Source organism: Falco biarmicus, chromosome 17 (assembly GCF_023638135.1).
Source record: "Falco biarmicus isolate bFalBia1 chromosome 17, bFalBia1.pri, whole genome shotgun sequence".
Classification (NCBI taxonomy): Eukaryota; Metazoa; Chordata; class Aves; order Falconiformes; family Falconidae; genus Falco; species Falco biarmicus.
In genome coordinates, this window is record NC_079304.1 from 2,267,070 (window position 1) to 2,288,535 (window position 21,466).

General features: G+C 52.5%; 1 protein-coding gene across 3 annotated transcripts in view; it reads left to right on the forward strand.

Annotated features, from left to right (window-relative positions):
* The window catches only part of ASIC2 (acid sensing ion channel subunit 2), a 509,634-nt gene extending 488,535 nt beyond the window's left edge, over positions 1 to 21,099 (forward strand). For 2 of the 3 annotated variants that reach the window (XM_056362461.1, XM_056362462.1), the window contains exons 3-10: positions 206 to 333; positions 13,320 to 13,470; positions 13,892 to 13,948; positions 14,476 to 14,629; positions 15,356 to 15,447; positions 17,166 to 17,245; positions 20,181 to 20,249; positions 20,458 to 21,099. In XM_056362461.1, coding sequence (XP_056218436.1) covers positions 206 to 333; positions 13,320 to 13,470; positions 13,892 to 13,948; positions 14,476 to 14,629; positions 15,356 to 15,447; positions 17,166 to 17,245; positions 20,181 to 20,249; positions 20,458 to 20,559 — 833 coding nt within the window. In that variant the 3' untranslated portion in view covers positions 20,560 to 21,099. The remainder of the gene's footprint in view (positions 1 to 205; positions 334 to 13,319; positions 13,471 to 13,891; positions 13,949 to 14,475; positions 14,630 to 15,355; positions 15,448 to 17,165; positions 17,246 to 20,180; positions 20,250 to 20,457) is intronic. The other variant, XR_008825954.1, reaches the window with a different exon arrangement.
* The last annotated feature ends 367 nt before the right edge of the window (positions 21,100 to 21,466 follow it).

Sequence of the window (21,466 nt, forward strand, 5' to 3'; positions counted from 1 at the left end):
TCATGGCAAACGCTGATGCTGTGTTTCCTTCCTCAACGCCCAGAACTCTGATCATCCAGGCGGAGCATTCCCAACTGTTTATCTCCTGCTTTTGGGCAGCACAGATTTACCAGAGACAATTTTCCACAGAGGGGCAAGCATGCCCATGCCAGTGGACATCATCCCACCCACCACAGCCTGCTAACCTCCCCCCTTCTTCTTCCAGAGGAGACAACGTTCGAGGCTGGAGTCAAAGTCCAGATCCACAGCCAGTCCGAGCCACCCTTCGTCCAGGAGCTGGGGTTTGGGGTGGCTCCTGGATTCCAGACCTTTGTGGCCACCCAAGAGCAAAGGGTAAGTCCTAAATTTCATTTACACACCAAGATCCCTCCAGTGGGTCCGTGTGAGAGGTTGCTCCTATTTACTGATGCCCCTCGAGAGGCATCTTCACCATTAACAGCTATTTTTTGTGCATTGCTTCTAACTGGTTGGGATGAGGGCAGCTTTTTCAGCATTGCTTCCCATGCATTGCCCACAGTCCTCATAATTTTGGCCACAGAAGGGGCTTCAGCACTGGTAATCTCCCTGCCTTGCTCTTCCACGGTTGTGGTTCAGCTGTGGCAGTCACTGAGTGTGTTGGGTACCTTCCAGCCCGCCGAGAAAGGATGCTTTTTGCCAGAAGGCTCTCACACTCCAAGGATATAAAAAGAGACAAGAGGAGAGTGTTTCATTATGTAGAGCAGCGGGAATCCTTTCAGGTAACGCAGAGGTAGTGGTGTTATTTATTATAAACTGTGGGATGCTCATGGCTCGTGATGCATCACCCTCCCTGAGTCCCAACAGTGGCACGTCATCGCAGTGTGGATGGATGCGATGTGACGTAGCGTCATTAGATCTACATCCTGATTAGGCGTATGGAAAGGCAGCCAGCGGAATAATTTTTTTCCCCCAGCTTGGCCCTGGCACTTTCATTCCTAGCTCTCCTGCCTCATTGCCTCTCTCATTTTCCTCCCTGCTCTGGCATCCACCCTCAAATGAGACATAAATCAAGCTGAGGAAAGCGAACACAAGCTGTTGGACGGTTTGCTCTGATTAAACCTCTGTGGAGATCAGAGCCACAGTCGTTACACTTCAGCTTAGAGCAACACGAGGAATTCACCACCAAATGTATCGTTAAGACATCTCTCCACGGCCACTGGGTACCAAACTACACCTGAAGATGCTGCATTTCAGCAAGCCTGGATGCAGATCTTTTCTCCTTCATTATGGCACGCTTGTGCGTAACTATCTAGAAGATAACGAACGGTGTGGGCTCCCGGTGGGCGAGCGCCAGGTGGAAGCTTCTCAATTAAAGCAGAGAAATGTTTTGCTGTCGTCAGTTTGTATCTTGTGGGAAGTCCAGTGGGCTGGAGAAAATGAGCAGCTTCATTAGCACACAGGGCTCTTGTTCGGAGCGTAACACCTTAGTAATGGCAAAGGCAAAGGGCTTTTTGGGGGCTGAGGCAGCAGCTGCTGAAGTCCAAAGCAGAAACAGGCTTGAAAAGCCATCGTGGGCGTTTTTCACACCCGTTCCCTTGACACAAGCCATTCCACGAATCCACATGCATCCCCACCTCACTCCGCAGCTGCTTTCTGCCGCCCCAGGGGACCCAGCACCATTCTGCATTGCTTACGTGGGGTGTACTGCAAGGTAAAGAATCTGGAAGGATGGAAAATTGATTAATTAGCACCAGAACCATTGGTAGTAATTACCAGGTATTGAATGCCTTATCCATCGCCTCATGTGTCTTGGTCATCTCATGCAGCAGCCTGGGGCTCTCCAGCACGCGTGCGCCTTTGGGCGAAGCCCTCTCCACTTCGCTCAGCAGGAAAGAGCAGGATTTTTGTTCAGCAAATTATCAGCGGGGAAAAATACCTCGACAGAATCCGCACCCACTTAGCGAGGCCACATTTGCTCCGGGGAAAAGCTGTCGGCGGAGGTGCCGAGGGTGCCCACCCAGGAGGGCAGCACCAGCCCCTTGCGTGGCGCTTTGCGTGCCCCGTTCTGCAGGCGGTGCTGTGCGTGCCATCGCGTTGGGCGCTGCAGCCACCTGGTGCTGCAAGAGTTTGGCAACACCTCCTCAAATCAGCCTCGCCTGGCAGCGCCGGCGGTAATTGGAAAGATTTGTCTTCCTTAAACGTCCCAGCTTCAGGAAGATTCGGGAGCGTGGCTGGGAGCTGGAGCCTGCAGCGAGGATCTCAAGGACTTTAAAGATAGAAATAGTGTAAATGCTGGAGACAATTTGGAGGCAGGTGCTGTAAATCTTCCCCATCCCATTGCCAGTGTTAACTATTTCTATGATTTCTATTACATTATATATCTATTTCTAAGTATCTCTATTATAACTATTATTTCTAGTAAAAAACCCGGTTTCCTATCAGGAAGACAGCCAGCTGAGAGGGAGGGGAAAGAAACCTATCCCTCTGGAAATCCCTGCTCCCAAGCAGGGAAGATGTAGATGGTGACAAGGAAAACAGATGTGGGGGGAATCTCAGCTCGAGCGTGTCCCTCTTCTGCAGGGTTTGCCAGCCTTTCAGTGCTGGGAGAGGGAAGGGCATGTTTCTGCTGGGGGCCAGGGGCTCTGTCACCAGTCTGAAATGACACCGCGGGCTGCAGAGCCTTTACCCAGGCGATGTGCTGCCTGCCTGGAACGGCATTCAGCTCCCTGGGCGGTGCAGCCTACCCCAGTCCCTCCTCTCCACAAAGTCATTTTTTTAACCTAATTACAACCATTTACAGCATACACGTGCTACTGCCTCCTCTAATTACCCTGCAGGGACTGGCTGGGCATCACCCACCTTCTGAAGCCCTGAATGCACATCTTTTATTCAGACCCCTGATTTAATCATTGGGTTTTTTTTTTTTTTTTTTTTTTTATATTAAACCTCTACATCTGAGGCAGGCACGTGCTGCTTCTTCAGTAAGCCAGAGGAAAAGATGGAAAAGCCCATGAACATCACCCGGAGGGCTGAGTCCGGCCAGTTACAGGGTCCTAAACCATATATTTTACGCCATGAAAGATAAGTGAAATGATCCTCCAGCTGGAGAGAAATAGAAATAAAGATAAAGAGAAGGTCGTTTCACATCTCCTGGCTCGGAGCAGCTGCTGTGGTAGTTATAAGCACTTTTCCCAGCGATAAAAACAATAGGTGCGGAATTGGGCAGCCCTGCCTTGGTGCAACGGTGGGAGCCGTCTTTGAGACGGGCTTTGGGGTGGAGGGGATTTCTTTGTGACGGGATTAGAGGCTCATGGCTTGCTTTCTGGCTTTGTTACTCTTCCCTGTGTCCATGCTCAAATCTGTCCCTTCATCCCCTGTCCCAGTCTGGAAATAAGAGTATTTACTGGGCTTTGCTCACTGCTTCCCTGCCTTTCCAGGTATGCAGCTGCTTAGCACACGTGAGGACTTGCATCTTGGTGCTGGGGTGATAAATCCTGGATCTTTATACCAAGAGCTTTCCAAAAGCCCCTTGTCGAAAGTAAACTCTAACTCCATGATGGTGCGTGATCTCATTAAATCTCCCTTTTAAATTAGCTGTCAGTCTAAAAAAAGGAACGAAATCAGCTTTTCTTCTCCTTCTGCAGTAGCTGAGCCCTCTGATTCCTGCAGAGTGATGCTTTTAAGATACGTTTACTAGTCTGGGAACTGCTTCATTAATGCAGCGACAATCTCGTGCTGGTTTGCACTAGTGGCGTGGTAAAAGGGACGTTGCACGCGGATCAGCTGCACGTGCTGAGTCAGCAAAAGCAATCCTGCAAAGGCAATGCCAGCAGGAGGTTTCCTCCATAAAACATGGGGTTTGGTTATATAGGCCAAGCTGTTTCTTCGCTGTGGACTCGAGGCTGAAGGGAGATGCTTTCTCCCCGAAATCTCAGGCTGAAGCAATCTCCTGAAGTTGAGGAGGAGCCAGGACGGAGCTCCCTAAAGCGACTCAGGAGGTGGCGCAGCAGAAGGCAACGCATGATGGACGGTTGCAATTAAAACAAGAGTGTCTTGATGGAGCGCAGTGGAAAGCCTCCTCTCTGGCTTAGTTTCCGTACGCCGTGGCAGTGGCTGTGTCTGAATGCAACGTGAGAGGAGCTGGAGTGGTTTACATGGACGTGCGAGGCCATAGCTGCTGTTTTCTGGGGGTTTCACAGCGTTTTACACGGGGAGAGCTGGCTGCGGTCCCCATTGCGCCTTGCAGCGAGAGATGCTCTGGTCTCCAGTCGCACAGGGGAGCGGTTTCCATGGCAATTGCTGAGTCTAATGAATAAGGTTTGTTTTCTCATGAATGGGCAAAGCCCTGAGCTGTGCAGGAGCTGGCTCGGGGCACGCCATGCCGTCACCCTCCAAACAGGTCCCAAGGGAGGGCAGGACCACCCTGAGTAGGGCAGTGCCTTTCAGCTCCCGCTGCTCCTGACTTTGGAGGGAGCCACCTCAATTTTTCCCTTTTCCTGGCTATTCTGGGTGAGCCTGGTGCTATAACAAGCCTCTCTGGACCTTGTGTTGTCCACAGCCCTGGGGAGGCTGCAACGTCCACCCATACCCCTGCACTGGACCACAGCACCAAGGCATGGGTGGGCACACTGGAATTATATTTCAGAGGGCTGATCCCCTGGAAAAAAGATAAATTCCTCCTGGCTCTGCATCCCCTTTTCCCAGCTGGGTTTTACAGCATCGTCGCTGCATCTCAGCAGCATCACCCGAGCCTCTCCCATAAATGATGCGATCAGATAATTTTACTTCCCCAGCTCGGCTGCTCCCTGCTATGCCATCGGCACAGCACGTTAGAGAGGATGAAAAGCGCACTAAAAATGGCAATTTCTGCAAACTTGGCAATAAAAATTTAAGAGGCTTCAATTAAGCAACAGGTTTGAAGATGGAGCAGTATTGTTTAATAGGACTCTAGTGTGCCTTGGAGACTCATCCCCTCGTAATGTTTGCATGGGACAGAGAGCATCAGCTACCAACAACTGCAGTATCAAAAGTGTAATTACAGAGGCAGGAGAACAGGACTTGGGGTCTGGCAGTGACTGCTCTGAACCCCCTATTTCCAGACAGGCTGTAGGCAGTGGCATTTGAAAATCAGGAGCAATTAAATAGCATTTCCCATGTTTCCTAACCCTCGCTCAGAGCATCTTCTCCTACCTACAGTCTTACACCTCCTCCTGGAAAAACATTCACTCTCTGATTCCTTTTTGTTTCCCTCAGTCCCACACACTCTCCCAGTCAATTTCCTCCAGCATGTCATCAGACTCTGAATTAATTCAACAACGAGAAGCAAAACCCGCAAGCGGTGGTGGCCAGCCACAGAGGAAACTTCATTGCACAGGAGCGATTCAGAGCAGGAGATGTAAGAAAACGATCGCATGGCTGGTTTTGCAGGGCAGCAGAGTGGTTCTGCTTAGAAAACAGCATTAGGAGTGAATCAGCCTGTTCGTAAAAGGATATAAAAGAAAATGGCTTTGGAGGCAAGCGATAGAAATGAGTCAGGGCCAGGAACGGTGCGTCTGAACGGGCAGGGATTGGAAAGGGCTCGCTTAGGAAGGAGGTCAGAAAGAGAAAACATCAGGGATGGGGGTGAAGTAATGGGCTAGGTGCTCCTGCTAACCCTTCACCATATTGTATGGATAACAGGATATTTTGAAAAGGATGGAAAGCTGCACGCTGAGGACAGGAGAGCTCCGGAGGGTCCCGCTCCCACTTTCAAGCCCTGAACTGGAACCTCTGTACGAGCGTGGCCGTGTGGTCCAGCACATCCAGCCAGCGGCGTCTGGCAGAACGAGGGGGAACAATCACTTTTGCTGCCTATAGACATGCCAGGGGTGTGATCGGGAAGGAGAGGGCAGAGTTTCTTGCAATTCAAGACCGAGTTTGCTCATGAGCAAAGGGTGCGACTCATTTAGGGGGAGCCAGAAGTGCTTTGTAGATGGTCAGTACAGCAGATGTCGGGAGCAGCTGCCCAGCAGGTCCTGGGAGCAAACCTGAAGCTCAGAAAGGGCTGCCCTCGTCTTCTTGGGGAGCTGCAGGAGGTTTCAATACTGTTAATTGATTTGCAAAATTATTTCCAAGGAAATGGGCACCCGGAGGAGCCTGGAGCTCCAAGATCACGTTTTTCTTCAAATGTCCACTCACTTCCAGTACCCTGGGACTCGTGGGCTGTGTACCTTCCCCGAGCTCTGCTCAGCAGGACCTTCCAGGTGCTGGAAGGGTTAAGCTCATGTCCTTAAAGACAACCTTTGGTGCTTGTGTGAAGGGAGCAAATGGGAAGGAACAGCTGTATCACACCGGCATGGCAAAGGGAGCCGGCAAACAGACAACTTCCAGCATCATTAACTGGGGGGTGGTGCCAACGAGCTGTGTGTATGCCGAGCTTTTTAAGCATTTTACAAGTGCTAAGGCTGCCTGGGATTGAAATTCTATTAAGTCGATGCCATTTGATGTCTCATTAAAGAACAGAGGTTTCTGGTTATTATTTCCTTTGGAGCAAATGCAAACACACCCCATCGAGATATTGCAATGTTCGCGGCGAGGTTCGCGTCCCTCCTTGCTGATCGCTGCCTGAAGTTTGGTGGCATCAGCTAGGGACCCACACGTGGAGGAGGCAGGAGAGGGGCTGAGTTAGCCCAGAGCCAAGTCAGTACAGGATACATCCCCAAGCCGGATTCATCACAGAGCCCAGCTGCAAACTGGGCTGAAACTGCCCCAACCTCATGCTGGAAACATCACCACCGTGTTTCCACACCTTGCCTATTACGCAAAATTAAACATGCGGAAAAAACAGGGGTACCACTTCAAATAACTTTCAAAAAAAGACCTCTCCAGCTGCAGACAGATGTTGCAATTATCAGGAGGCTTTGTGCTAAGAGCAGCATGCGAAGGGGAGCAGCCTGGCTGGGAAAGAGGGTCATGGCAGGAGGGAGGCTGTGGTAAACAGCCCCTGCCACCACAACCCCCTTCCCCACCACGTTTCCCGAGAGCAGCCCTTCTTTTCTTCCCATTTTGGGCAATCCATCCTGCTTTTAAGGAGACAAGTCAATTTGTTCCTTTTCCTTTTGGTGCCTGCCAGTTTGTAAGTGATTGTCGTAATCCCAAATAGCTGGGATCAAGAGAATTTAAAAAGCATTTCATTAATTAGTTGAGTATTAACAATTGCGAAAGCGTGAGGACGCGAGTTTGTCAACCTCAATTAGAGGCTGAAGCTGAATTTCTATCAGCGTGAGACGGCGTGGTGCCGGGGAGGCATGTGTGCCCTCGGAAAGCTGCCACAGCACCAGGGCAAAGCTTAGAGCTCAGCACTACCCTCCTGCAGGAACCGAGGGCAGAAACTGTCCCTGCTGCCCTTACCCCTGCTTTTTGGCTTTTATTGTGTGGGGTTTTTTTCCCCTCCAGCTTCACAGAAAAGTAGCTTTTCTCTGGTGGTTGCAGAGCAGGTTGGAGGGGAGCAGCTCAGCATCCTGGGGCTCCACAGGTCCAGCGCCGGAGCCCTCCCACCAACCCCAAATCAGCATCATCTGGAAGAAGGGAAGATGATTCTTGCAAGAGAAGGAGACATCTGCATGGCTGCACACTGCCCAGGAGGGACTGCAGGGGAGAGGAGTCAAATCCAATTAGCGTCTCTCCCGTTGATTGTTTACATGGTGGCGGTTTGCAGGATTGCTCCGTCATGCGTGCTCCTGCTTGCTGGCCGGCGAGGTGGGCTTGGCTCCCTGGTGGGCTCCTCCAGGCGATGCAGCGGCCTCCTGGGCATCGTGGGCAGGAGATTCCAATGGCAAATGTTTAAAACAGGTTGCTCGGACAGCTCTGTGGGGCCGAGCACTTATGGGTGTAAAGGCTTTGCTTGAGGTTGCAGCCCTGTTTGGGCGAGGAAAAGGTTAAGGAGGGGTGCTCTGATGGGGGGGTTGAGCATTGCATTAACCACAGGGCGTGCACGGCATTGGGAGTCCTGTGCCGAGGCAGCTGGAGCAGGGATGGGGCTGGTCTGTGTCAGGAGAAGCCCTGGGGGCTGGAAGGAAGAAACTTGGAATTCTGCTGCATTGCACTTCAGGGCAGGAAACCCTATGGAAGAGTTTGGCCCCTTGGTTGGAGTCTTTCACTACGAGGTACAATATTTGATGGGTAAAACTGTACCCAGCTGTGGGGCTGGATAGTGTCTTCTTTGAAGGATAAGAGGGAGCGTTGCACAGGACGCAGCGCAGCAGTGCCAGCAGTCACCCCGTACGGGCGAGCAGCGCTGCTGTGGCTCCGGGCACGGACAGAGTAGCCGCCTTCAGAGATAATTGGAAATAAAAGGTCAGGACAAGAGTCGACTGCATCAGAGGCTTGGTACGTTGGTGCCTGCTCAACAGAACCACCTGGGAAAGGCGAAGGGAGCTTTCCTGGGACAAAATTACCTTTGGATGTTGAGGCAGGATCTGGGAGAGGTGGGTCCCCTGTTCTCTGCAGAGCCCTGTCCCTGATGATGTGCCTTCTGCCTCCGGAGAGGTCCTGTATCCATGTCTGGCTGCTGATCAGTTGAGAGTTTGCTTCTGATTACAAATTACAGAGTGTGAGAGAAGCAACGAGTCTTTCAAGCTGTAATTACCATGGAAGCTGCAGGTAATAGCCCTTGATGAGCCCCTTGGAGACGAGTTCACTGACTTGCTCAAGGGAGGGAGGGTCTGACCCTGCCAGCCCAGGGAGATTTGTCTCTAAAATCGTGCCCGTTAAGAAGCACAGATTTGCCTGTCATACTTCGAATGAGCCCTTGCTGCAGTGCTGCTTCCCACCGAGCCAGGGATGGAGAGGGAAGTGCTGGATGCCTGAGCCAGGGATGGAGAGGGAAGTGCGGGATGACTGAGCCAGGGATGGAGAGGGAAGTGCAGGATGCCTGAGCCAGGGATGGAGGGGGAAGTGCGGGATGACTGAGCCAGGGATGGAGGGGGAAGTGCGGGATGACTGAGCCAGGGATGGAGAGGGAAGTGCAGGATGCCTGAGCCAGGGATGGAGGGGGAAGTGCGGGATGCCCGAGACAGGGTTGGAGGGGGAAGTGCAGGATACCTGAGACAGGGATGGAGAGGGAAGTGCAGGATGCCTGAGACAGGGATGGAGGGGGAAGTGCGGGATGCCCGAGACAGGGATGGAGGGGGAAGTGCAGGATGCCTGAGACAGGGATGGAAGGGGAAGTGCGGGATGCCTGAGACAGGGATGGAGGGGGAAGTGCGGGATGCCCGAGACAGGGATGGAGGGGGAAGTGCAGGATACCTGAGACAGGGATGGAGAGGGAAGTGCAGGATGCCTGAGACAGGGATGGAGAGGGAAGTGCAGGATGCCTGAGACAGGGATGGAGGGGGAAGTGCGGGATGCCCGAGACAGGGATGGAAGGGGAAGTGCGGGATGCCCGAGACAGGGATGGAGGGGGAAGTGCGGGATGCCTGAGCTAGCGATGGAGGGGGAAGTGCGGGATGCCCGAGACAGGGATGGAGGGGGAAGTGCTGGATGCCCGGTGCTGGTCCCCCAGCTGTGGGAGATGCTTTGGTTACGGCTGCCGCATCTCAGGGCTCGGCTTGGAGGCATGGCCAGCAGTGAGACACCCCTGCCCTGTGGCACGGAGATGTAAGAAGGAGGGATTAATATAAAGCAAGGCAGCACCAAAGTGCCTGTGGCACAGCTGAGAAGGCTCTGCAGCACTGCTGGGAGTTTCACTTGGGAAATTTCCTTCAAAAAGTAAAAACTGGAGCTTCCCTGGAGTCTGCTGTCAGACCCAGATGCAGTGTGCTTTTCTCCAGAACAGGGAAAGCCTTTATACTGCAGAGCAACAAAACCTCTGCCAGCAGTACGTGGACCAGGAGGCTTCTTCTGCTCTTAAGTAGCGATGGGGAGAGCAAAAGTCTTGGTGTGTGGCCAGGGAGAAGTGTTGCCCCTGTTCCTGCATGTTTCGGAAGCTGGAGGGAAGCAAATTGCCCTTGCACGCTTGTGCGAGTGTGTGCATGGGGTTGTGTGGGTGCCAAGGCAGCAAATCCCCAAGGAATGCTACGCTTCTGGGGAGATGCAGGCCAGCTTTGCTTTGCAGTATAGGGGCACTCGGTGCTCGTGGTCCTGGCTACAAAATGGGCTATAACTCTGTTAACGAAGTTGCATTGATTAGAGTTTAATTAATCGTTCATCCTGTACGCCTCCTGTGGACACAGTGCTGGTTCACAAGCAGGAGGGCTTAAATCCAATGCTGGCTGAGCTAAAGAGTGTGTAAGCTAAATATCTGATCATCACTTCATCGTTTCTGGATCCCGTCACCTACATTCAGAATAAAATTTAAAGGGCTTAAAAGATTTGTGTGTAGCTGTACTTGGAAGAGAACCGATACCATCTGAGACTGCAATTATTTATTCTCCCTTATCATACAACGTGCAACATATGGGCCCTTTTCTCCACCGCGGATGACTAAATGATGGCATCTGGTACTCTATTATATTGCAAGTGTAAAGCAAATGAGAAAAGATCCCCTTCAAACAGCACTTCGCTATTGTCACAAAGAAGCTCTTGATACTTTCATTCCAAGGTGCTGCTGTGCCGACTTTCAAAACCACCCCGCTCAGAGCCAGACCTGTTTCTTGGAAGATGCTGAGATTACTGGGAAATGGGTTTTTTATTTTTTATTTCCCCTTAATGCTTCAGCTGGTCCCCGCAGATGGGAACCCTCCAGCACCTGCTGCATCTTCACACCTGCTGCGCCTGTTGCAGCTCTGCAGGCTGGACCCCCTGAGCACAGAGGTGGGTGGGTGCCTGTCGCTCTGAGCAGCCCAACAGCTCTCACTGCTGCTGCTTTCCAAAGCAGCTTGAGCGGCCACATGGGCTGAGGCAGATTCGGGCAATGCCAGAGCTCACGTCCCTCAGCGAGCAGCCCAGCACCCATGGGTGATGCCGGCGTCCTGTTCCCTCGCCCGTGCACAGCGGGGTGCGGAGGTGCGGAGGGGACCACACAGATCTGCTGTGGCTGAAAGTCGCTGCAACGTTTTCCATCTCGTTGGCACTTGAGGCCAGGGGTGATGCTCACAGGAGCAGGGGAAGGGAGTTGGTGATTGCCGGCTGGTGGGGCAAGCCAGAGAGCCCGAGGGGGGCCGGCCATCACATGGAGACCCCCTTCACCCTCATGCAAGCGGGGTCTGAGCTTTTCTCAGGTCTGTCCTTGGAGTCATGCAACGGAAGACCTTGAACTACCTTGATCATCATGAGGAGGTCCCACGGCTCATCTAGAAGATGGGGATGCCACAGGGCTGCCATGTCCGTGGTTCCAGCTGGTCCCGTAAAGCCTGCATCAGCCTGTTCAAGACAGAAGTAACTGGGAACCAGTACAGTGCCCATAGATGCAGCAAGCAAAGTGCTCCTCCAAGGCAGTCTTCTCCCATACCCAGCTGTCCCCACCACAAGACACGTTCATCCCAGCGTCTTGTCTTTTGCTTCCTGGCTGCAATTGAAGCCCATAATGGGCTTTTAATGTCTGAGTGGTTCTTAAGTCAAAGCCACAGGGAGTGGCCCGGCACTGCAAGCTGGTGCACAAGGTGAGCATCTTTCCACAGGGTCCTTTGGAGAGCTGGAGCTCGGCTCTTACAGGAGAACTCATGGGGCAGACCTAGAGCAGGGCATGGGCTCCAGACAGCACGCGCCATGGTGATTTTGTCATAGTTACCCCAGGTCCATGCCTGAAGGTTTCACGGGCTCGTGATTTATCCAACAGCATCTGCAATGTGCCTCCACTTTGTGGGTCATCTCTTTTCTCCTCCCTTTCCCATCAGAAACCCAAAGCCAGGACCGCAGAGCCTTGCCACCAGGTCCTAGGCTCGAAGTCCATCAAGCATGTGTTTACCTGTTTATTTTAGGAGGTGGTTAACGTTGCTCCCTTTTTTTTAAAGGAATGTTTTTGTTCAGCCAACGTGCTTTGCCAGCACAAAACGTTCTGTGTTTGGAGCAAAGCACAGCAAATTGGACGCTGCCTTAAAACACAGGGAAGGAGGGGCTGGGGGGATGCTATTTTCTGCTCTCTAGCAAAGAGTAGTGCAGAGCATTTAGCAAAGATAAAGAGAAATGGGGGAGGCTGCCAAGCTGCAGACAGAGGAGAAACAAGGTAGATTTGGCCGTGGGGGCCAGAGGGTGACTTGTTTTCCTCCGGTGTGTTCTAGGTTCTGATTTAAGGTTTCTGGGGTGGATTGTGGAGCCCTGTTTATCTCTGCAGTTGTGTTTTAAGCAGAGCGGTGACAGCAGAAGGGTTTGCATCGCACTAGCACTGAGCAGAGCAGCTTACGAGTCTCACGCAAGGTGGTGTGCAAATGGGGGAGAAGATGACAAGTTCCTTATCATCAGGGGGTGGCAGGAGAGTGGATGATGTCTATCTAGCTGCACAGGGCTCTCCCTGAGCGTGGGTTCGGAAAAGGACCTGACTGACTTGTCTGCCTTCTCTGACGCTGGGGTGAGGTACTGCTCTGCAGCCCAGCACCCATGGCAGTACCACTCTGAACAAAGCCATCCCTCCGTGGGGAGCATGAAGGTTTGGAGGCTCCTTATGGCACCGGTACGCCCTTCCCGTGGCATTTTTCACTTTTGGCAGCAACCTGTAGTTCCTGAACTGCTCCTCGGCCCTTCCATGTGCTTCCCAAGCCCCTGGCCCTCTCTGAGGGCTGTGATGGATCTGCTGCATTTTCATAAAAAGAAAAGTGCCTGAAGAAGGGGATGCTGCAAATGTGGCAGCTTTGCTCACGCTAGAGCAACCGCAACCACAACCATCGCCAGGATCTTGCTGCCACCAGTTTCTGCTCCTCAGCATCACCAGCACTGTCTGCGTTGTCCCCGCGAGTGGCATGTAGTGGCACACTCTGGAGGTTACAGTAAGCCGGAGATGGGAGCAGTCGACACGCTGGTGCCAGCAACCCCCTGTTTGCTCTCACCAAAGTCTGAGACGATTTGCAAGTCGGAGCCTCCCCCTCAGTCCCTGCGTGGGCAGGATTTTCCCAATGGTGCAAGAAAGACCACAGAGCTGGCCTTGGAGAACCTCTGGTTCTGCACATCTCCAGGGCACCATCCTGCTGCAGCTGTGCTCCAGAAGATGCTGGGTTGGAGGGATGCAGCAGAGCAGCTCTGGAGCAGAAGAGCTTGCTAAAGTCTCTCACTTGGCAAAAGTCATGCTGTGGCCTTCCCTTGCAACAACACCGCTTGGTCCCCTCCTTAAAAACATCATGAAAAATGTGCTCTGGGTCTCCTCTGTGGCAAAATGGGGAGAGATGCTGCACCCCACTCCTGGCTGCCGGTCCCCAGCATCCCCTGACACCCCGCTCCTCCCTCTCTTGCAGCTGACGTACCTGCCTCCGCCATGGGGTGAATGTCGCTCGTCGGATATGGGCTTAGACTTCTTTCCCGTTTACAGCATCACGGCTTGCAGGATCGACTGCGAGACCCGGTATATTGTGGAAAACTGCAACTGCAGAATGGTTCACATGCCAGGTCAGTGTGCCAGGGGGGCAGGACCCCCTCCCTCCACCCAGCCTGGGTCATTAAGGGTTAACAGGCTGGAAAGGGACCAGGGATTAAAATAGCTGGGAGTACTTTTCCCTAAGGAAAGAGGGATGCTAACAGCCTTTGCAAAATGCCCTGAAATAGGGGCAAGACATGGCAGAGGGACGTGGGTCTCATATCCCCTTATTTAGCACCAGTTAACACCCCGGGTGGTATTTCCAGCAGCCCCCCTCCCCAGATTGCAGGAGAAGGCCCCCATGGCAGGCAGAGGTGGGGTTGCCCATCCCCAACCTGGGTTCACTTTGCTAAAGGGAGGTCCTTGTGGTCCCCACGGAGAGCCCAGGGGTCCCCAGCTCTCTTGCAGCGGCTGGGGCTGATGCCCACTGATGGACGTGTCCTTTCCACGCAGGGGATGCTCCCTTCTGTACCCCGGAGCAGTACAAGGAGTGCGCAGAGCCTGCGCTCGGTGAGTACCAAGGGATATCCCTGGGTACCATGGGCATCCCCAGCTGGAGGGACTTCCAGGAGCCTCCTTCCTGGCTGGCAGGACTGGGGTGATCTAGAGCAGCTGCATCCCAGAAGTGGGTCTTGCTGAAGACACAACTTGTTGAGAAGGTCTGGGTGCACCCTGGGATGAAGTGTCTTCTGGTTCTACGTGAGGCATGGAGCTCTGCCAGCACCCTGGGCTGTGTAGGAGGGGAGCACCTCTGGGGCTGGTTTGGGATGGAGGGACCCATTCTGGATTTCAGAGACTCAGTCACCCCATGTTCCCCAAGCAGGTGCGGGTAACAGCGCAGCCTCCTCCAGCAAAAGGCCCATCTTCAAGATGGGGGGGTGTGTGTGGTGTGTGTGTGCAATAAAGTGGGAGAGAAATGGCCAGGACTGGATTTCTTGCAGCAATTCTGAGATGTGCCTCCCTGGCCTCTCCCTGCTGGCATGACCTCTGCTGTGTGTCCCTGACTCGGTGAGATTCAACTCTGTGACCTTCTCCAGGTTTGCTTGCTGAGAAGGACAGCAATTACTGCATCTGCAGGACACCCTGTAACCTGACGAGATACAACAAAGAGCTCTCCATGGTCAAGATCCCCAGCAAGACCTCGGCCAAGTACCTGGAGAAGAAGTTCAACAAGTCAGAAAAATACATCTCGTGAGTGTTGCAGAAAACAGCTCCTTTGCTTTATGGGGGCAAAGTGTCTGTAAAGCCCCACGGGCTGTTAAAACCAGCCTGTGCCGAGAGCAGAGCTTGCCCATGCCTCCATCACCCAGCAGAGGTATGTCCTCCAGGGAGGGTTAGGGTGAAACCCTTGCAGAGATGAGGTGTAGGTTGCTTTCTTCTGAGCAGACATGTTTCCAGACAGCTGTATGTTCCTTCCCTGGCCTTGTCTTCAGGAGCATGCCCCATACCAACCAAAAAAAAAATGAATGCAAAATCTCCTCTTACTTTGATGGGGAAGCCCAGTCTTGCTTGGCCCTGTCAGATATGGCTGCTGCCGACCTGAGTCTGGGCTGTGGACCTCAGGCCACCACCGTCTTGGACCTCTCCAAGCCCTGGGCACGTTATTGCCTTGTGGAGGCAGCAGGAGTTATTCCATCGTAAAGCATCCTTTGGATTCTTGCTGTTATCGTCAAAGTGAGGTACAGAGCTCAGATCCTGAGACACCTTGGGGAAGCATTCTCCAGCTTCTGCTGAGGCTGCCCTGGGGTCTCCTGGAGGTCTCCAAGTGTCTGTGGGCTGCTGAGGACCCCAGAAAGAGAACAGTCAGGACAGGGAGGGCAATAAAGCCTTAAAGTCCCTTTTTTTTTTTTTTCTTGTCCCAAAGCACACGAGGCAACTGGTGACTGGTGGGCTGATGCTGTTGTCCTCTTTCTACAGAGAGAATATTCTTGTGCTGGACATATTTTTTGAAGCACTCAACTATGAGACAATTGAGCAGAAGAAAGCCTATGAAGTGGCAGCCTTACTTGGTAAGGAGAGATCAGGGGTGCAGTTTGGGGTCTGCGTGAGCCTGTGCTGGTGTCCATGTGTGTTGGTGGGACAGACGGATGCTCTGAGTGGGTGCACAGTCCGTGTGCGTTGCCTTGAAAATCCCAGCAAGGTCCAGACACCTTCCTGGCCAACACACTTTCAACCCCATCTCTTATTTTCCTTCCAACACCAAGCCATGCCAGGAGCATCCCAGGGACCACAGCATCTGTGTGTCACCTGTGGAAGGTTAACATGAGCTGCTCCATCTCTGCTTGCTACCAGGGCCCTATTATTTGGCAAACATGGGGCCAAGTGGGTGCTGGGTGCTCTCTGCGGTACCCCCCATGCTGGAAGGGCAGTGTGTGGAGGACAGCTCTTAAAACCATGTACCCATCACCTCTGACGTGCTCTAAATCCATCCTTCTTTCCAGCCAGGCCAGCCGGGACTCTGAGCTCTTTCCCTTTGGGTGGTGCCCCACAGCTTGATGGAGAAGATGGAGATGTTGGGTTGCTCACCCTCAAACTGGGTCAAGCTCTGTTGGTGCCACCTGCAGATTTGGGTGCTGGGGACCCATTGGGTTTAGGGGTGAAGGTGTTTGGTCAGGAGAAGCAAGCATGCTCTGTACCCACGCTCAGCCTTGCAGCCCCCCCAAGCCGCACATCCCTCTTGGGGCGCAGGGAGCGATCAGCACCTTTCTTTGAAAGCTGGAGCCAGGTCATCCCATGGGGCTGGCTGCTGTGAGCCTGCCCTGGGTCGGGGACACTGTAGGGAGCAGAGCACCCCACGTCACCCCACAGCAGGAGCTCTGCAAAACATACATGCTGTGAGCCCTTCGGCGCCTGCCGTGGGTTCCCCAGGAGTGCTACAGTGAGGAAGAGGAGGCTGGTGAGGAAGCCTCTTTGACACAACCTTGCATGACCCTTGTTCCCAGGGCACTGCGGGCTGTGGACAGGGTCTCACCTTTCCCCCAGACCCCCCTTTGGAACCAGCACTTTGCCCCCCAGCACCTTTTTTCCCCTGTCTCATGGACACCCCAGCAAAGGTCCCGTGGCCCCTCCACCCCCGCGTGCCTTTGCTCTGGGGAGCTTTGCAGTTGAACCATGGGTGTTTTGCAGCAAAATCCAAGAGATTTGTCTTCCCCGAAGCGCATGGTTTGGCAGCTCATGTCAGCAGTTATCTTCCCAGCAGATTCCTGGAAGTCTCTCTCCCCATGGTGCCTCCTCCGCAGCCCTGGGGGACTTGAGCGCAGAGACAGCCTGGAGATGCTCCTCTAAAAAAGCAGGCTGCTTCCCTTTCCTTTTTTTTGGCAGGTTTGGGTTTTTTCTCAGCTCCAGGGGATGTTACCTAATTCTTCTCCAGCATCTTTTTTCCTTCCCCCACCCAGTTTGGGAATTGGGCTTTGGGATTCCTGGGATGAAGCCAGCTGTCTGACTCTGACAGATGGCTTCCTCAGATGCCAGTGTGCAGTATCGTATCCTCATTAGGCTTCCAGCTGATGGCCTCGTTAGCAGGAAAGTTGCTTTGGTGGCCGGCAGCATCCTTCTCGGGATGCTTTTCATGGCATTAGAGCTGTTGGTGTTTCTGGGGGTCACCCCTTGCATTTCCCCACTTTCAGGGACGGCAGCACCCAGGGCAGCTGCCCCACAGTTGCACGGGTGCCTCTAAGAGCATTTACCCCAGGGGTAAAAACCATCCACGTGTTGTTCTCTCTCCTAGGTGACATTGGAGGCCAGATGGGGCTATTTATCGGTGCTAGCATCCTCACTATACTAGAGCTCTTCGATTATATATATGAGGTAAGACCCTTGCCCTTTGCCTTATTCCCCCAGGGGGATGTGGGTTGGCAGCCTTGGTGCCAGGCTGGGGTGGTTCTGGACCAAGACCCTCCATGCCCCACATGGATTCTTAATTTTAATTAATGATACTGTATAATTAATGCTCTACAGTAGTGCTGTGCGGTTGGTCACACGTGTAGCATGGTGCAGAGGTGGGGTCTCCACGGGCGGGTGGCTGGCGCACAGCCTTGGCATGGCATAGCCTGGTTCGCTTGGCACCCTGGCACCCTGCCTCTGCTAACGAGGTTTGCTTCTCACTTGGGCTAATTAAGCACCACCTTCCTGTGGCTGTGCTGCTTCCCACCCTGAAGCATGCACTGCCCAGGGCGCTGGCTGGGGATGTGCTGCTGCACCCTCCTCTCCCCGTCCCTGGTTGGGCTTTTTCCTGCAGCGTGCCGTTATCATCCTCTCATAAAACCACCTTTAATTAATGCCCAAGTCCCAGTCCGGCCATCGGGCAGGAAAAGCAGCGAGGCCAGACCTTGTACGGCTGCTGAGGGGCGGAAAAACCCCAGTCCCTGTTACCTGCTGCCTGCAGCTCTGCCAGCAGCCCTGGAGCAAGGATGCTTTCTAGGAAGCACCGAGACGAGTGTGATCATGGTCCCATGGCTCTGCCAGTGGCTGAGAGTCAGCTGCTCCAGAGAAAAGTCCTCTTTAATAGGAATCGTTGCAATAAGCAGTCCGGAGGGGATGTTGCTTTCTGGCAGCCCTCCCTTCTCCTGCCCTCCAGCAGCAGAGTTAGGACCTTTGTATATTTTTCATCTCTTCTTGCCGAAACAAACTCCCCCAGTGAACACTGGTGCCTCAGCCCAGCAGCACAGCTCCAATCTTCCCTGGGTTTTCGGCTTTTCTTCTCGGTGCCAGCACAAACCTTGGTGGTCCCGTGCTGTCACAGCCTGCCTGCAGGCAGTGTCCCTCCAGCATAACCCACTGCTGCCCCTGCAAGGGGAATTTTTTCACTCCATTTTTTTTCCAACTAAATGGGCCATGGTTCAAAATAATCCTCCCTGGAGCATCCTCCCCTCCAGGCATTGATTTTCCTTCCCAGTCTTCATTGCCATGTCACAGAAATCTTTGTGTTGGGGGTCAGGCTCATGATTTTTGCTTATAAAAGGGGGAATTGAAGCAGGGAGAAGGGCTGCAAGCTGGGTGCGAGCTGCTGAGGAGCACCCGGGTAGCACCAAGACGACCCTCGGAACCCAAACACGCAAGCGTGTGTCCTGCTTCAGAGCAGGAAAGAATGAGATTATGGCTTGGGATAGTTTCAAGAAGGATGCAAAGACCTATGGAAACAGGCAGTTTCCAGCAAATTTGGCAAATCCCAGCCCGAGGTTCTTTGCCCTTGTCCCTGGGAAAGTGCTTCCCGCTAATCCAGCTCATCTGCTCATTGCTTGGTGATTTCAGTGCAATGGCTTTGGGACCCTGCACCCAAATATTCAGTATCTTAGACCTGCGTCATCCAGCACTCACATCGCCCTGCCGCAGCCCCATACCACGATGGGACCAGGGAATTTTAATCCCATGGGGTATTGCAGTCAGGGGTCATTCATGGCTGTTGCATTAATGTGTGCCAAGCCAGGTGGTGCACAGGGATGTCAGGCAATCAGCCTCTGCTCTGAGCTTGCTTGTGCGTCTTGAAAAACCTATTGATGTTATTAAAGTTGGGATGCTGGCTTTACATTTCAAGACAGCCACTCCCCGTCACAGTCCCTTCTGGGCAGCTGTTGGCACTTGGTGGTATTATTCTGCAATAAAAGATATGGGAAATTACAATCATAAAGCTCATAATGGCTTTGGAGTGCAAACAAAGCCTGCGCCTCAATTTATATCTCAGGCTGAATGCATGCAAGATTTCATTAAAGTCGCCTATTCCCAGATTTCTTGGGGTTCTTTCCTGAGAAGGTAATAAGAAACCTCACAAAGTTTGGATTTTTCTTCTCTGTTTTACCCCTTTGTTTGACATCTGCTTACAAAACTTGACAAATAGTTTCCTCTTGCTGTTTTCTTTTTCTTTTTTTTCTTCTTCTTTTTGGGCAAATATGGCTTAAGAGAGCAACCTGTCCCCCGGGGGATGCACCAGCAGGGTCACCCAGGTGTGCCCTGTGTGGGGCACCTTATGGTCACCCATGACAGATATTTAACACACACCAGGCAGGGAGAAAAGGAATAAAATGTCTTAAATGATGCTTAATCTACATGGCTGATCTAATCTGCTCAGGGTTTCATCAAAGCGGGGGGCAGTGCGTTTGCAACCAAAGCATTTGGAAGCTCTTTTGAGATCACCAGCAGACAGATACAGCTGTTCTTTTCCAGTGGGTTAGCCAAAAATCAGATGAAATATTTACCCCATGGTCTTTTGCATCGTTCACTCAGCACAATCCTCCTCTTGGTCCTGCCCGAGAGTCGAGTTGTGCTTCTGGGGTCCCAAATCTCCACCGCGCATCTCTGCATGCCAGCCAGCATCCACCTCACTTCCTTAGGAACTGACCCAATTTTCCACTTGTTTAGCTTTCATCTTTTCTTTTCTTTCCCCCCAGTGAAAGTTTTTCAGAAAAACACTCACTTTTCAACTGGGTTTTCCCTTCTTCAGCAGCAGTGGCAGCCAGGAAAGTGCTGTGGCTAAGGGAAGCGGTGCTCCCACAGCTGGCATTTTTCAATAAACCCCTAAATACATTGAAAAAATTGAGGTTTGGGGTGGTGGTTTTTTGTTGTTTTGTTTTGTTTTGTTTTTTTCCACATGAGAAATTCAGGTTTTGACACATGGGGTGGTTTTCTTGGAAAGATTGTCTCCTTCTCCATATCCTTTGAGGAGTGTCCCGGGGGGCTGTTCATCTGCAGGCAGGGCAGATGTCTTGCCTGTTCCTGCCCACCTTAACGCCGCCTCCCTCTTTTGCAGCTGATCAAGGAGAAATTATTAGACCTACTGGGAAAGGAGGAAGAGGAAGGGAGCCATGACGAAAACGTGGTAAGGAGCCCCAGGGGGAGGCAAGAGGAGATTTCCCCGCAGTCAGGCGAAGGCGCTGGGATGCGGATGCAGCGTTCGGCCCCGGTTTGAGGGATTTCCCAAGGAGCGACGCTATGGCTCGGCCAAAGAAAGGAGATAGCGGCTGGGGAGGGACGGGGAGCATCCAGCGGCCCCCGGGTAACCCTGTCCCCCCGCTCTCCGTCTGCAGAGCACTTGCGACCCCATGCCAAATCATTCGGAAACCATCAGCCACACTGTGAACGTGCCGCTGCAGGCCACCCTGGGAACGCTGGAGGAGATTGCCTGCTGACACCGTCCGACCGCTCCACAGTGCCAACACCTAAGGAAGGAAAACTGCACAGGAAAGCAGGGACCGAGCTCAGGTTTGCAACGGGGGCAAAAAAAAAATATTATAAAAATATATTAAAAAATAAAAAGGAAGAAAATCGCTATGCATTAAAAAAAAAATAATATATATATATATTATATATATACACTCTGCCAAAACCAAGCGAGAGGCGCCTTGGACTTGACTTGTGTTGTCCTTTCCTGTGGGGGGGTTGTCTTCAAGATGTGAAGGCAGCAGCTCATTTTTGAACTGTACAAAACAAAGAGACCACCACCAAAACCAAAACCGAAGGCCCGCCATTTCTCATACTGCCAAATGTATAAAGCACTTGCATGCCAGTTCTTTTTACGGCGATATATTCCTATCTGTCTTTATAAGCTCTGTTCCTCTTTACAGTCTCTGATTTTCACTACAAGAAGGAACTCGCGGGCCCAGCCATCCCCTGAAATCACCATTACTAACGTCGTAGGCTGAATTAGAATAAAGAAACAAAAAGTCGCAGCTCTTGGATTCTTCTTACGTTCTTGTCCTTCGTGTCAGTCTGTGATGAATCTTAAGCTAAGCCGGGTCCCCCGAGGCCGGGCCACCGCCGGGGCTCCTCAACGCTACCAGTCACCCCAAGGTGAGCATCCCTGGAGAGGGGCCGGATCGGGGGGCTCCCGGTGGATCGTTCCCCCCCGGCTGCTGTGTCATGCTCCTCCGTCTGCAGTGCCTGAATAGTCCTTCTGTGGCATGTGGGCACAGGGCGGTGGGTTTCTTTTTTTTTTTTTTTTTTATTTTTCAATTTTTTTTTCCTTTTTTTTTTTTTTTTTATCCCGTTAATGGATTCTGTGCTTTCTCCTCGTTCTCATGACTGATATTAAAGCTG